General features: G+C 49.5%; 4 protein-coding genes across 4 annotated transcripts; 2 read left to right on the forward strand and 2 right to left on the reverse strand.

Moving 5' to 3' along the window:
* FTJAE_5115 (SRP40-suppressor of mutant AC40 of RNA polymerase I and III) lies at positions 1-2,011 on the reverse strand (the record flags this gene model as incomplete). Its single annotated transcript, XM_037351590.1, has 2 exons — positions 1-824; positions 877-2,011. 2 exons carry the CDS (start codon positions 2,009-2,011, stop codon positions 1-3), a joined length of 1,959 nt encoding a protein of 652 aa, XP_037207800.1.
* Positions 2,012-2,560: 549 nt separating this feature from the next.
* Positions 2,561-5,054, forward strand: FTJAE_5116 (polynucleotide 5 hydroxyl-kinase GRC3; the record flags this gene model as incomplete). The annotated part of the gene is made up of 6 exons (XM_037351591.1): positions 2,561-2,609; positions 2,665-2,857; positions 2,937-3,099; positions 3,146-3,433; positions 3,481-4,935; positions 5,001-5,054. The coding sequence occupies 6 exons, from the start codon at positions 2,561-2,563 to the stop codon at positions 5,052-5,054; spliced, it is 2,202 nt and encodes a 733-aa protein (XP_037207801.1).
* Positions 5,055-8,520: 3,466 nt separating this feature from the next.
* FTJAE_5117 (uncharacterized protein) lies at positions 8,521-10,866 on the forward strand (the record flags this gene model as incomplete). The annotated part of the gene is made up of 6 exons (XM_037351592.1): positions 8,521-8,637; positions 8,680-8,928; positions 8,985-9,081; positions 9,134-9,541; positions 9,594-9,684; positions 9,735-10,866. The coding sequence occupies 6 exons, from the start codon at positions 8,521-8,523 to the stop codon at positions 10,864-10,866; spliced, it is 2,094 nt and encodes a 697-aa protein (XP_037207802.1).
* Positions 10,867-12,882: 2,016 nt separating this feature from the next.
* Positions 12,883-13,314, reverse strand: FTJAE_5118 (uncharacterized protein; the record flags this gene model as incomplete). The annotated part of the gene is made up of 2 exons (XM_037351593.1): positions 12,883-13,201; positions 13,277-13,314. The coding sequence occupies 2 exons, from the start codon at positions 13,312-13,314 to the stop codon at positions 12,883-12,885; spliced, it is 357 nt and encodes a 118-aa protein (XP_037207803.1).
* Positions 13,315-16,015: the final 2,701 nt, after the last annotated feature.

Consider the following 16,015-nt stretch of genomic DNA (forward strand, 5'->3'; position numbering starts at 1 on the left):
CTATTCCGAGGAAGATAGAGGCACAGGGGGGACTACAGGGGTCTCCTTCTTGCCCGAGGGAGTCTTCTTACCATCTTTATCCTTGCGCTTTCTGGCTCGCTTCTCCATACCCTGGCTAGGTGAGGCAGGAGGCTGCGATGCAGGAGCGCGCGCAGGAGAGGACCTGGGAGGGGAGGAGTGGGGGATAGAGGGTATGGGTACCACGCTCTGTCGGGGAGCGGGGACAGAAGCCTCCTTGACCTTCCTTTGCTTCTTGCTGCTTGCAGCAGGCGTGGAAGTAGACTTGGGAGTGGGAGTTCCTACTGTGGGGATTGCAGGAGGCAAGACAGGGGTGTACTTCTTTGCGATTGCAGACGTTGGCTCAGAGCCCAGATCGGGGCTTCCAGCTCGGGCTGTCTTTTGCTTCTTGGACTTGCTCGCTGCAAGCTTAGCCTCCTCTCGGAGCTGCTCGGCTACGGCGACGGCATCATCTTCAGAGGCTGCTAGCTTCCGCTTGTTCTTGCGCGTATCAGAAGTTGGTGCTTCGGCTGGGGGCTCGGGGATGCTCTGTCCCTTCTTCTGTTTCTTGTCAGAAGGCTCCTTTGACTTGCGCTTCTTTTCCTTCTTGGCAGCTTTGGTCGACAGAACGGGAGCATCGCCCATCTCGACGTCCTCATCATCCCCGATGCTTCCCATGGGTTCCTTGACTCCAATGGGTTGGTATCGAGCTCGTAGACCAGCGGGCTGAGCACGAGGGGCTGGCTTGGGAACAGGAGCAACAGACTTAGTGGAGCCAAGTTGTGTGATCTTCTTGACCTGCATAACTTGGTCGATCTGCTTGGTGACTGATTTATAAGTTAGTGGAGAATATCGTAAACGTAACAGCTGGGAACTTACCGGGCTGGTATTGAGGGCGATCAGAGGGAATCATGATTTGGATATTTCCCTTGGGAGCAATACTCTCGAAGGACACACCATAGTCCTCGCCATTGTGAGAAAACAGCTTATCGGTAGACTGAGATTGGTTCATGGGGATCTCAAGATTCTGAACAACTGAGATGGGCACATTGGAAGGAACTGTGAAGTACCAAAATTGCTTGCCCTCTAGGTTCGCCTTGTTGCAGATCTCAGCAACATCGCGGCCGTTTGTGCCATCATCGCCCTTGCGAAGCACAAAGTCGGGAGCAATGAAGTTGGGGAGGGCGAGCTGTCCTTCGCGATCCTCAATGTGCATGGATTCATCAACCATCTCATCATCAGAATCCTCCTCCTCGCTTGAAGAACTGTCGGGCTCGGGAGCGACAGGCTTAGTGGCAGGTTTAGCAGCAAGTTTCACATTCTGCTCTTTATCCTCGCTTTCACTGTCTGAAGTAGTAGCAGCTTTGCCATTCAGAGCAGGCTTAGCCTTGGCATCGGCTTCATCCTCGCTTTCGTCCTCACTGGAAGTGTCGCTGGTGGAGGCAGAGTCTTCTTGCTTTTTGGTGGATGGCTTGGGTGCCTTATCGTCTTCCTCATCGCTGTCACTGTCGCTCCCTGACTCCGAAGAGCTCGAGGTGCTCTCGGACGCCTTTGCAGGAGTTGTGCCGTTAGTCTTTGCTTTGTTTTTTTCGTCGTCAGACTCGTCTTCGCTGCTCGAATCGCTAGAGGCTTGAGGATTAGACTTGGCAGGAGCAGTTCTCACAATAGTGCTCTTTTTGGACGCGTTGCGCTCGGCATCGCTATCGGCAATTTCATCATCTTTGCTACGACGGCGTGGAGTGGCAGAAGCAGGTTTGGTAGTACTGGTGAGTTTGGAGATAAAACTGGCCGGGTCATCGCTGCTACTATCGCTGTCACTTCCGCTTTCTGACTCATCATCGTCATCCCCATCGTTGTTGGCAAAAATGTTGTTTGGGTCGCTTGACTCTTTCTTGATAGTTGCAGCACGGTTGCCGGGGCGGCGGTTGAACTGCGCTTCAGCCGATACGCCCTTCTTTGTGTTCTCTATGTGCTTGTTGAGGGAGTGAACCTTGAAGGGTTCCTTAGGTGCCATCTTGGGCGGACTTTTCCGTGGAACTTTTCGGAGGTGAGGGTGCAATTGTCGGAACGAGGTTGATAAAGGTGAAGATGAAGTTGCTGGAAAATAAATTTTGGGAGATGCCGCGCTAGTGGGGCAACCCACTAAGTTATCTTGGGTTAACTGTAGGCGGACGCGCCTCTGTCGTGTAGATAGATATCCGGCAATAGATGACGCAAAATCAATGCGACTGGGTAAAAGAAGTAAGGTTTTACGCACTTCAAGTGAGATATCGAGGAAATCCTAGATATCAACGAGTCGCTGGTAGGTACCATCCCTTTTCATAGGTACAATTATACACCCGGTGTCGAGTGAATAGAGACGCAGGTAACGCGAAATGATTTTTTCTTATCGATAAGACCATACGCACCTTGAAGACGTTTTAGCCTTGATCGCATGCGACGTTCATCAGCTCTATGACAGTTAAATAATCACCCTCCAAAAATTTATCGATTCCTTTTAATTTTACTTGGACTGATCATATTCAACGTCAACATTTAAGTCTCAACATAACCGTTCTCAGCCATGTCCTCTCACAAAAAACGAAGAATTGAAGGTGTAGATGCAACAAAGCGTAAGTGTTACACTCTTTGCCGGGCCTTTCGATCGTGCTAAATCACATAATAAAGCGATGAGTGCTATTGCTGCTCTTGCTGCTCGGCGGAGAGAGGCTGCGGCCTCTTTGACGTCCGCGCAACAATCCTCAGAATGCGATGAGAAACAACCTACCAGCAACGTCAACTACTTCAGTCCACTCCAAAAGGGAAACAGTCAAGTCGGAACTCCGTCAACTCCTAAGAAGAGTGCAGTAAAGGCTCCTAGGTCACATCGTGTAACTGAGACGCCTGCCGCACATTCCAAAAGCCATGAAATGGCAAGGTATATGACCCGGCATCACCAGCTTCGACATCGCTCATCAGCTTCTCAGTCGGCCACCAGGATCTATAACTCCTGAATCCGGGACAGTTCAAAGGGCCATACCATACTCATCATTTCGATTATCCGATCAAAACCACCGAGTTAAGAAGGGAGGTGTGGTAGAATTACGACTTTCTAGCAAAGAGGTAAAGTTCATGCCTCGCTCTGAAAAACTCCTGACTGACTTAGCAGCGATTTACAATCATTGGAAGTTTTGGTATTAAAGTGATTCAAGGTGAGGTAGTGTTGGCTGGTGCCACTCTCTATCCTGCTGAAACCATTGAATGGGTTCATGCCCCTTACTGCCATGCAGTGCCCGTATTACGGACGAAGGAACAGACAAGACTAGAGCTGCATCCAGATAAAATGGCTCAAGGTTTGCGCCAGTTGAGCCGTTTATCTCCCCTATTCAGGAAAATGTGGAACGAGCCACCTGAGGGAGACCCAACCAAGTCAAATAAAGAAGCAACTTTTCAGATTGTGAGTTTTCTTACCTGCTATGGAAGTGCTTGCTAATGTTTTCATAGGTCCAAACGCCGGAAGATGCACCTAAGAAATGCATCATCCAAGAGTTAGACTCACTAGCTGCGTGGAACAGGAAGTTTTCATCCCTGGTGACGACCAGTCGAGAGAAGCCGTCTCTTTCAACGTTGATTTGCGGCCCCAAGTCGGCCGGAAAGTCTACTTTTTCGAGATTGTTTCTGAACCGGCTTTTAACAGATCGGTCTCATAGACAGACCTTGCGAGGTGTTGTGGTGATGGACCTAGATCCGGGCCAACCGGAATATGCGCCAGCTGGGACTTTGTCTCTCGTGTTTGTGACGAAGCCGAATCTAGGGACACCATTCACACACCCGGGCATCGGAGACACTGCTTCGAACGTCGTTCGTTGCCATTCAATGGCCTCCGTAACACCAGCGTCCGACCCCGATCTCTACCTGGCATGTGCCGTCGATCTATTTGATACGTACAACAAAAGTTTTGCGGGTGTTCCTCTCATCGTCAACACACCAGGGTGGGTTCTTGGAACTGGGCTCGATCTTCTCTGTGCCTTGGTCAGGATGATGAAGCCTGAAGAAGTATTATATATGTCTGAAGATGGCCCTTCAGAAACAGTCGATGCGTTACGGGCTGCAACAGAAACCACGTTTACAGAATTACCGTCCCAGCAGTCTGAATTTACATCAAGAACCGCTGCTCATCTGAGAGCGATGCAGACCATGTCTTATTTTCACTTACAAGATCTAGCTTTAACGACAACGAAGCAAACTGACATCACCCAAAGGTTGAAGTGGAACCCATCGCCACTTTCTTTCAGACCACCCTTACTTGTACGATATTCCTCCAAGAAAGGGATCTTCGGTTTGGTATCGTACGATTATCAATGTCCACCGGAGTTGTTGGCCGATACAGTGAACGGACTGGTCCTGGCGGCAGTTGAGATAGAGGATGTGAAAGCATTTTCCAGATTCACCCAAGACCAGGTCTCTGCCGATATATCATCGAAGCTCACGAAGCTTGACGCAGCAAGCAAATATGAGGCTCTCCAGATAGTATCAACAAGCCCGGAAGGTATTCCTTACATCCCCAACTACAACGACGCTGCTTTGGACCCCCGGTATTCTCGAACTATTGGGCTGGTTCTCCTGCGAGGTATTGACGCAAAATCACACACCTTGCAGCTTACCACACCAATTCCAGCAGAAGAATTCAAACACATCAAATCTGAAGGCAGAGACATTGTTTTGCTCCACGGCAAGTTTGATACCCCAAGTTGGGCCTATACCGAAGATCTTTATGAGAGAGCTGGGGCCGACGAGGGGAACGACGCAATACTTGAAGTTACGGACGAGGACACAGACGATGATAGGTCAGAGGCCGAACCAGAAGACGTTGACAGAGTTAGCGATTTGACAGAAGTTCCCTGGGTGGAGGTGCTAAAAGGGAGCCAGAGACGGCCAGTTGGCTCAAGAGTTTGGAGGGTACGTAGGGATCTAGGCCGCAACAATGCTTGAGACTAGTCCGCAAGAGTACTGGGAGTCAACAGATCGGCGATGATGGTGGCTGCGGCCATCTGCTACCACTCGCTAGCGACCGTTGACCACCCGAGGGTGGGGTTTCGAACCGGCACTTGAAAGCAATTGCCATGTGGCGAGCTCGGCACTGAAGATCTAATGACGAGTTGGCTGAGCTGAGACTTAGTGACAAGATTGGTCAGCCTCAACTGGAATCAAGTTCATAGCTCACGCAAACGCTCAGACGATCGTAGGCAAAAGAAGTGAAGCAGGTCTTAAGTCGGTGAGGCATGGATGCCAAAGAAGAACAAGTCGCGAAGATAAGTTGGAACTTATCGCAGCCCTTGGGCCCGATTAGCCAACTCCTTGACGTGTCAGCTCTCGGCCCCAGACATTGGCCTGATGTAACATCGTTCCCACCTTTGGCTTGTTTCGAGAGCATGATATGGAGTAGATGACATGTCATAAATAACCTCGTGGTCAGATTGACGCCATGCACAATTCGCTAGTCTTTTGGTAAATGGAACAGTGCCAATAGTTACACAGGGAATACGGGCACTAGCTGAAGTCAGGCCATTTTGGCAGATTCTAGACCGAGTGCATCAAGTTCTCCGAAGAATACAACTGAAGCAAATTCCGGATGCTACCAATAATCGTCCAGCTCATGGAAGTCGAGATGAGTGTTCTTGCATGACAACCTTAGCATCGCCTAGGATTAATTGGTCGTGAACTTGGGCATACCAAAGCTGAAGCCATGAATTCGTTCTGCCAACTCGTTGTGTGTTCATATGAGAGCCCAGATATGCGCCAACTTGCATAAGTTTGCTCTTCTGCCCCGCTTATGACCTGACCCGATAAATCTCGGGAATCGAGGGGTTCTTTCGGGTGCATTGGCTGGCAGTTCAGGAACTTTTCAAAGGATTGAGGGTTGTGATATATGCGAATATGGTGGTGTTTATCAGACTGGAAGTTCTTATATTGTAACGAATCCGCGTCTTCTCTTCTAAATCTGATCCATAGCTCTTCTCTTAATCCTTCTACCTTACTTTACCAAGGGAGTGGCGACTTCCCTACCTTGGCTTTACACTGGTTTTTAGCTCAACATCAATTCGCGCCTGCCATGGGAAGGTTCACCTTGCAGGAGATACCTCAGATTGTTTCTCAACACCTTATACCCGTGTTTCCTCCGGTTTGGTGCTTTTGGCTTCTTCCTCTTCTTCGCTCAACAAATACGATAATAGCAGCGCAATCTCCACCAAAAAGTCGGGCACTCAAACTCCGAGCTATCCACTGTCTTTCCAGAAAGCGGCCATCTGCATACGCGTGAGCTATACCGAGTGTCAAAATGGAACCTCCGCGCGTCCTTGCTTGAACTTTGATGCCCAAAGCCCATGCTTGCAACCAGAGACAGAGTCCTCTGCCCTCTTACTGGACCTCAGATACGACATCTCGAGACAATGGCGCTGACTAGGGATGCAGCAACCCAGTGAGCTGCATCGAGGAAATGAGGCAGCAGATCTGGCCCCTGTATTGCACAGTAGGGTTTGACCTTGAACACACAATTTCACGAACTTTCCGGGGGTCGGTACTAGTCTCCGAAGCGATTACATTACAGTAGCTCGTTCACGGGGGCGCCATTACACAGTCATCGGCAGACGAAGTAACGAGTCCTTACACATGGCGCATGAGACTTCTTCTTTCGGATGTCGTTCGATTTTACGCCCTGTTATGCGAGTCTGAGGCGCGGGATCTGCCTTTGACGCATGTAAACGTACCGGCAAGTTCGGACGAAGCATGAGAAAAAGCATAAAAAACTCGTGGTGGAAGCTTGGGGCAATCGTTTGTTCGAGGGCCGAAAGCAACCACCACCATGCGTTTACCTCACCGCCTCTCAACTCCCCACGCGCCACATGCGATAGTACGACTTTAGATCAGTTCACTTGTAACGGCGCGCCGTTGTAACTTTAGCTCGAGTTTCGGATCCTCATAGTACCCTTGTTGCATAGAAACTCTCCACCACCATAACGTTCGAACGTTGTTGGGCTTCAAGGTTGTCAAATTTGACGACATGGACTAATGGTGGAGAACACCGTTGAACCCATCTCGTGGGATCGGAGGATAGTCAGTGACGTGCATAATGGGTTGGAGGGTCAAAGAACACTCTGGTTCAAGTAAGTAGGTTATGAAGACACCAACATAAAAATATGCAACTCATATCTCCAGATACGCCAGTCTGAGCATGTTCAACTCTGCCCTTGCCGATGGTATGGCACAAATTTAGGGTTCTCTCAGCCTGAGTTTCACTCTTGATCGGCGACGGGGCAATGTGTTCCTTTCACCACATGGGTGGGTAGCATTCACCGCCCGCTCAAGCTGCACCAGCACCAACGTACATATGGGTGAGCAACAACGACAAAACGAAACAGAATTTGGTGAAGCCCAAGCCTGCCCAAGCCTGCCCAAGCAGACAAGGATTGAACATCCATACCCTGTCAAGAAATCTCATTTGCCATGATCGGGAGCGGCTCAATAGGAAAACAGGCCTTGTGATTGGTGACTGGAACGCTCAGACCGGGCGACGCCGGTCTGCGTAGCGGGGACAGCGTCAACCAAGCTAGGAGAGGGGTTCAGTACGGGATTTCGAGAAGTCAAATGGAGAGACAACAGTGGATTTGTGCAACAAGACCATACAGCAGAATGGAGCTGAAAATGATGGATGATGCATGAATGGTTGGTGTGGGTGAGGCAAGGACTCTTGGGGCTTTGCTTTTTGATCCTTGATACAGAACAATCTCCTGATGCCAGTGGAGGACGACATGTCCAGAATTGATGGTCTCTCGACAAGACACACAGCAAGTTGGGACTACCATGTCCAGTGGATGTTCAAACAACGCAATATTTGCTTCTTTTAGTCAAGTCAAGATGTCGGATCGCAACGAAGCCACATTGACCAATGAGAAGAACCAAATGAGTTTCCAAACTCTGGTTTCATGGCCATTTGTTCTCAGGCGATTGAGCCACAAAGAATCTAGGAGGTGCATGATGGAATGGGGCATCACAATCACTAAGCATATTCCATCTGAAAGTCTCACTTGATCGCCTCGCTTATCTCCCCTGGTCCCGTTAGGACCCATCGCTTCGAACAACCGCCGACTCGCAAAACCCTCGGCACGAAATTAGCAATGGAACGAACCCCCGAAGTGATGCATGCATCTCTTCTCGTGTGCCACCTAGCCACGCACCCACTTGCTTGATCTGCAGGCGGGCAAATGCATCTTATTAGCAACGTTCGAGCAGCATTTTCTCCACTCGGAACCCATGAACATGATTATTCGCCTTTTCTATTGCCGGTGTTATGGGCGTTTCTATTCATCTTGTTTTGATGCGTAGGCTCCTGTCATATTGGTTCTTTTTACAAAGCACTCTGCGTTCATACCCAAAAGTAACAATAACACCACACATACCCCGTGTTTCCATATTTACTCTTAGTCGATAAAATCATATCCATGCGGAACACCGATCCTCAGTTTGACGGCTCTATAATCTATCGTCATGGGAGAAGGGGCTCAGCGACGAGAACTCAGCTATCGATCTGCCTGCACAGAATGTGCACGCCGCAAGCAAAGGGTAACGAACCCCAACCTTGACCATTTCCACAATGGCCGGCAAGTTGCTATACATCCATGCTGAAAATGCTAAACATATACCCAGTGCAACCGTGAGTGGCCATGCAGCGGATGCCAGAAACGCAAGGTGGCCGATAAATGTCGTTTCAAGGACACCAACCAACCAACTACAGACAGGGTTGCCTTGGATAGGCAGAGAAAGATTCGCACCAACAACAAAATCGGCCCAGACTCAGGAGACGAACCCGACACTGAAGGCACAAGAAGCGATGGTATCGACGCCTTGGGTTATATGCCTTCCAATCTTATTTTTGATCTGGCGTCAGAGCACGAGGTTCGTAACATTTTCTCAATTGTTTGACTCAATCCTAACATGATACTTGCTTTCAGACCACCAGGAGTGCATCACAAGAATTCGTGAAGGATCCTAGAAGTTTTCCACAGCTGGAAAGAGCGTTGAGAGTGATTCCTGCCAGACCTTTTACCGGTATGTACTGTCAGCAAAACACGTGAGAACATCTAGCCAACTGCGATATCAGACACACTTGTCCAAAACTTCCTCAGCAATGTCAACTACCACTACTACATCGTTTATCCGCCATCTTTCATAGAGCAGTATCAACTGTGGTGGACATCACGAACCAAGAACCGCCCTCTTAGTGTCCAATGGACTTGCCTTCTCCTAACAATTTGCGCATGTGCCTCGCAGTATACTGACGTCGAATTGCAACGGAATCTTGAAGTTGGCATTGGCGATCCGATACAGCGTATAAGTGAGCGGTTTCATGAAGCTGCTCGAGAGCTGGGAAGCGCTATACCCCTCGGTCATGGCCACATTGTCAATGTTCAGCAACTCCTGCATTCTTGTTACTGGTTCAAAGCTGAAGCCCGTTTTGTCGAATGTTGGCATGTTTTGAACTCTGCTATTCGAGAGGCCCAAGAACTATGTATGGCTTGTGTATAGCTGGTAACTTGACACGACAGCTGACTTTATCACAGCCATCCATCAAGAAGGCAAGGCAGGCCCCATCTCAGAATTTGATTTGGAAATAAGACGGAGAATCTGGTGCATTCTGGATACTTGGGACTGGTATGTGATCTTCCTCACGGCTCAATGTTTTGTGGCTTACGTTCCGAAAGGCAGATTTCGACACTGTTGGGTAGGCCTATGATTATCGATCGAGCCGACTGCGATGCCAGCCTTCCAAGTCTCAGCTTGGAAGGGTGCGAATACTCGCCACTATTACACATGAGGATGCAATGCAGCGTAACACGACAACTTTCTCGAAGATTCGGCTCGCCGAAAAACGTCATGGCGCATGCAGATGTCCAGGAATACCAGGGCGTCATTGAGACATGGATCGCAAGCTTTCCACCCCCCTTCAACGTCCAACACCCGGACACATCTTTGGACGGTTTATATCCCTGGATGGTCCTTCACAGACATATACTGCATACTGTGGCATTTTCAATGCTTCTACAACCTATCCGTGGTTTCCTTACAAGATCCTTTGTTATACGATCCTTAGAGGCAGAGCTGCAAATACGCAGCGATGGCATCAACTACTGTCTAGAACTGATGGCATCTTTGCGTAGATTCTTCAAATATGTCTACCCCCGAGATGCGAAGTTCCATTTTGTTCTCTTTTGTATTTTCGACATCTCGACAGTCTTGTGCTCAGCAGTTCTTCATGATGAGCATCATACACTTCCTCGACGAGACGATGTTTACAAAGCCATAGATGAGGCGCATGCTATGTTGCAGGATCTTAGAATGGTGACTAAATCAGCCAAGGCATCATACGGTATCCTCACTCGAATCGTTCAGCGTCTCCCACGGGCAACGACAACAACGCATAGCATGGTTAGCAGAAGCCCAGTGCCCTCGAGACCCCAAGCGCTCCCAGAAGCCGCTGCATCGCCACAAACACTATCGCCAGGCAGCGTATCAAACTCCCAAAATTCTCCTCCGGCGGCAGCTTTCTCGCCTTCTCCTGCTATTATTCCTACGCCAGGGGCCGTGTCTCCAGTATATACCTTGGGAGGTGTTCCTGTCGTGGGTGGTGACTTTGTGCCTCCCATTGCATACGCTGCTACTGCACCATGTTCTGACTGGCAGTCACAATTGTACCTGCAAAATCCAACAGGTTTCGTGCCCACTGGTGTGCCCGCTGAGGGCCCTGTGTTCGCGAACATCTCAGACGAGGAGCTGGGAGAATTGGCCAATTTATGGAATTACCAGTCTCTTGACTTCAGTTTCATGAGCACATAGCTATGCACCCGGTGTGCCTATACTCGTAGCATGGGAACAAAGCAGTATCTGGCTGAAGTCCAGGCGGCCAGGGAGTAATAAACCAGGAAACACTTGGGACTGCTCAGTGCAAGCCTCAAGATGACAGGACTACGTGGTATTCGTGGTACCTATGGGACATTGGACACATTCCCCCTGTGAATCATGAGGTTTATTAGCGCTAGGACGCTTTGATGTTTGACAGCCTGCAAAAGCGTGTCACTCATGGTATAGCCAATATTCGAAGTGAGCAACACGCTTGGCTATGATGAGTGGTATGAGAAATGAGCAGGGTTTAAAGTTTGACGAAATTGTGAAGAGATTCTGCTACAAACTAGCGAAGACATGTGGACATTCTAAGAGAGGACTGCTCAAAAGAGAAATGGGTTGATTCATATGGCCAGTTCAACTTTGCAAGCGGAGATTGTGAAGCCGCGAAGTGGTTGTCGAGATGTACGGCCGCCCTAGGATCGGGTTTGGACATCTCGCAATATGTGATCACGCGTTTGGGGCAGTTATGATGAGACGATGACATGAAAATTATGCTGCCTTGGGAGATGAACAGTTGAAGCTTCACAGAATTTTGGAGGATAGGAACACTCATGCCCACCACATTATGTTTTCTTATTTATAATTAATGCCTGTCTACCTCTGTGTGATGCAATATACCTTAGTGCTCTGAACGATACCAATCTATAATAGCACAACAAACCCAAAATGTCGTAAACTTTACACTTTGATACAGGAAGGAGATGATTCAAAATGACAAATAACCCGTGAATCATGTAACCCATGCTTCCGTGCTCCCCTAAGATGGTACTTTTGATAAAACACCCAAAATGAGGCCAACTGTTTTGAGTGACCGAAGCCAATGAATGGAGCTTCACAGGGCTACTCCTTGTAATGGAGAAGAGCCTTGATGACCTGCCCGGAGATAATTGGCCACAGAGTATGCCTCAGGAAGCCCGAGGATTATGCTCTCGCGATTGATGGTGCATTGTTATCCATGGGTTTTGGGGCCTAATGTCAAGAAAACTTTAGCCTGATTGGCTGCTTGATGACTGGGCCACCCACAAATAGATAAAGCCCAACCCCCTCTCTCAGTTGCCATGCTTTGTCCCTCATCATTCTTAGTTTTCTTGTCTCTTCCACAAGAAAACGTGCGTCGTCAATCGTCTTGAGTCTGTTCATCATGAGACTTGCGCAACCAGGTCTTATGCTGCCTCGACCTGTGCCGCCCGCGGCGTGAGGGCTCTGGATCATATGCTGACGTACCCTCATGAGATTCATGCCGATGGAGCACAAGGGAACGCTTCACGCGATGAGAAGAATAAGCAGTCCCTTGTACCACATATTGCGATCCCAACATGGTATCAGGTTGCCCAGGACATATTTTTTCCTTCGTTCCACGCCCATGCACTTCAATACCGCTGCTTCTTGGAGAAGCGGTCTGCAATGCTCTAAAACGCGAGCAAATATCCGAGAAGATAACAACGGCAATACGGAATTTGAAACACTCCAAACACAATACACACGATAAGGAGAAGAATCAAAGAAAACAAACATGTAAGAGCGATGCAAGGAAGTTGATAACAGGACCTCTCTCCCGTCGCACAGAAAGCAAAATGGGTATAGTATTTACAAACAGAAAAAAGACGGGGTATATGCTTCAACCTCCTGGCGGCTTCTGATCAACAGAATCACTTCGGTCAACTTGCATACGAAGTGATGCCGCCTTGAAGGTTTCTATATCACATCAACATTGCTGGTCCCGTAGGCCCAGCCTGATATATGTCTCAACAGTGGTCTCCCAGAGTTGGTTCAGTCCAATGATTTGGAGATTGCGACAACCGGGGACAGGAAGATGCCGTCTATCAGAAAACCGAGCAAGCAAACCAAGGAAAGAAAAATCAACGAAACGCACAAACCTACCTTATTGAGTAATGTTGAGGGAGGATATTGGGACGAACCAACGCGGCTACTCTGGAGCCCCTACTGTTAGCTTATGACCCAAGGTCTAGGGACAGGAACTGGCGACGAACCTTTGAACAATCCCTCAAACTGTGCACCTATACCAGCCGAGTTTGAGTTTGACGGAACGGCAACGATAGATTGCGTCGGCTGGTACCTGGCCATGTCGGTTTCCAGGTTCGCAATGCTGTGGTCTCGAAGTTGACCGCCATCAACGTGACCATTGTTGGCACCACGAGACTGGATGCGGGCAAAGACGTTATCGTGGGAGTACGTAGCCACACGGTTCTGTGACAGTTCCGGGGCTTCTTGTCGAGCTTCTACCGCAACGCTACCATCGTCATATCTATTAGCTGCATTCTCCATCACCTAATACCGAGAACGTCTAAGACGTGCTTCCTCAGCGGGCAACGCAACGTACCCAACGGCCGAACCCTGATGAGGGACGACAGAAGACATGATTATTGAAGGGCGATATTGGACGGGCGTTATAGATCGAAGGTAGGAAAACCGAGATTGCTATGAATCAAGCGATTGCGGCGGCGGCGGCGATGTCGGTGGTGATGATAGTGATGATCGGATCCGAACGACGACGCGAAAGAATACGGCCTTTGCCAACGACCGATGAGAATAACAATATAAGAATGGATACGAAGGAAGGATCCGAGCAGCATGAGCTCCAGATTATGCAGCGCAGAAGACGAGCAGCGGTGTTCAGCGCACAGAGGAGAGCGATGAGGAAACGGGTGAAAGCTGGAGAAGATAGGAAGAGGCGGCGGCGGCGGGTGGGGGAGGGACAGCACTCGCAAGAGCTCGATGGGCAAACAACTGCGGCGTAAGGCAAGGTAGCTAGGGGGAGCAAGAATGTGCGGTAAGATAATGCGTCAAAGGTAAGTGAGTGATATGATGAAGCCAAAGTAAAGAGTTGTAAGGGGGTGAACAAGTTTATATCCAAGGTGCTCGATAGAGTTGGGATGAAAGGATGGGATGGGTGTATCAAGCATGAGCATAGAGAGGGAGAGGGAAAAAAAATAATAAGGTACCAGGCAATATGACGGTACGGTAATCAAGTAACAGTAAAAAAAGTTGCGACACGATCCATCCAATCTGTGAGCGAGTGAGCAGCCGAGCACGGAGAGGAGAGGGGAGGGGACAGCGGGGAGGAAGACACCAGATACGCCCAGGGGGTGTAAATGATGATGGCATCCAACCCAGCTCACCCCAGCACAGCACAGCACAGAGCAAAGGGGAGCAGCAAGCCCAGGAGCATCCGTAAAAAAGGAAGATGCAAGCCGACTGACGTGCAAATCGGCTCAGCTCAGCCCAGCTCAACGAGCGCCGGTCTTCCATTTGCACCGCCCGGCGCTCCAATGCCTCTGGGCTTCCGCTGTGACTTAGTAGACTTCCGTCACTTCTCCCCTCCCATCAACGTCCCTGGCTCCAGGCAGCCCAGTCAAGCCAAGCCAAGTCAAGTCAAGCCCAGCACAGGCCAGCACAGCGCAAGGGTTTCCTGTTCCTTGAGGGTTGTTCGCTTTTGGCCCTGCCACAGGCGATCTAGACCCTTGAAGCCGTGTGTCTTGCAGACCTGCACTGAAGAAACCCGTGTCATAGATCGTTGACGGATGAATGTCATTGTTGTCAGCGAGAGACAGCAGCGAACAAGACAAGCGGTAGACAACAGAGTTAGCTTGACTACCCCGCAGACTTACCTGCACCCCTCTCTCGCTTTATCCCCTCGAATTCTTCAGTCTCATTTTGGTCGAGTCCCTGAACAATGAGAGAGAGCGAGACAAAGGGGAAACAAGAGAGGGTATGTTGATAAGGATAGATGGATCTGTGATGATCTCTCGCTTCCCCATGGCGTGGACCTCAAGTCCAAACGTCTCATCTAGCCTGGGTCTAGCACCAAAATTAACGTTAGCAGGCCCGTCGGAAGCATCAATAGCCAATGGATGCACCAGCGATTGCTATTGGGCTGGGTTTGATCAATTGTCGAACCATCACTGACGTATGACGGTGACGATAGTAGCACTGGGGCTCTTTCACAGATTGACGCGCGCGGCCCCGAGATCTTTTTCCATTCATTGACTCGAACGAGAAGAATAATCCCACAAAGGATTGAATACCGCAACTTGAACAAGGGGCCGGTTTTGTACTCTGGCACTAAAAGAGCTGCAAATGGGCCCGCGGAAAGGTAATGACCATCCGCCCGTCGTGATGCAGCATCAATCCAAATATCAGTGTACCCTGAAAAGAAAAAACACCAACGTCTGTCCGCCTACAATTGTTGGTGGAGGTGGAGGAGGCGTGCCGGACGGCTTCCCAGCACCAAGTCCATCTGCAGCAAGCACCCCGAGCTCAATGACAGCAAGCCCGTGGAGCATGACCATTCAGGGTTGCCTTTTAGGTTCCGGGTAGTACCCATGCGGATGGTTCGCCCAGATCGACCGGGCGGGCTTGTCTGGAGAAACGGTCCACTAAGCAGCACCAGCACAAGATCTTATTAGCTATGTACACACCCTTCTTAAGGCTTAGCGAGTTCGAAGATGCGACTGGAGTGGTGGTTCAGATCGAATTTCAGATGGTCGCTCAGTTGCGGAGAAATACCACCGCGCCGAAAATATGTCCCCGAGATATCACCAAGACACGGCTCTGAGATTTCTCGGATAATCAAGTTATGACCGTCACTCCATGCTTTACGTCAAACTTCCCCCCCTAAACAGAGGTTGAAAACGATCTCAGCAGATGACGAGGCCCGCTTTACAAGCTAACTATCTAGGTAGATTGAAGATTGGACCATTGCCAGGAATAGCTACCCAGCTTACCCGGCCTTGCGTCAGTTGCGTACGTTCCAAATCAATCAATGAAACACGACTGACAGTGGACGTTAGCTGGCCATTTGATCATCAATCAGGCTTTGACTCTTTCCGCGATTCGGTGGCATGTGACGGAGAGAGGCAAAAAGCAAGGAGAAGAAAAACAAACAAACAACGGACCCGGAGTTCTAATCATGGCTCCACCTTGGTTATTCATCCTCGAAACCCGAATTTCAGTTTCGCTTTTTTGTTCAATGAATGCCACCACTCTGCTAATGTTGGTTGGTAATGACGCTAGCGACGGGCACGAAGCCGGAGGGGAGGTGGTGGCTCGGCAGAGGATG

Source organism: Fusarium tjaetaba (genome assembly GCF_013396195.1).
Source record: "Fusarium tjaetaba strain NRRL 66243 chromosome Unknown NRRL66243_c0000096, whole genome shotgun sequence".
NCBI classification, from domain to species: domain Eukaryota; kingdom Fungi; phylum Ascomycota; class Sordariomycetes; order Hypocreales; family Nectriaceae; genus Fusarium; species Fusarium tjaetaba.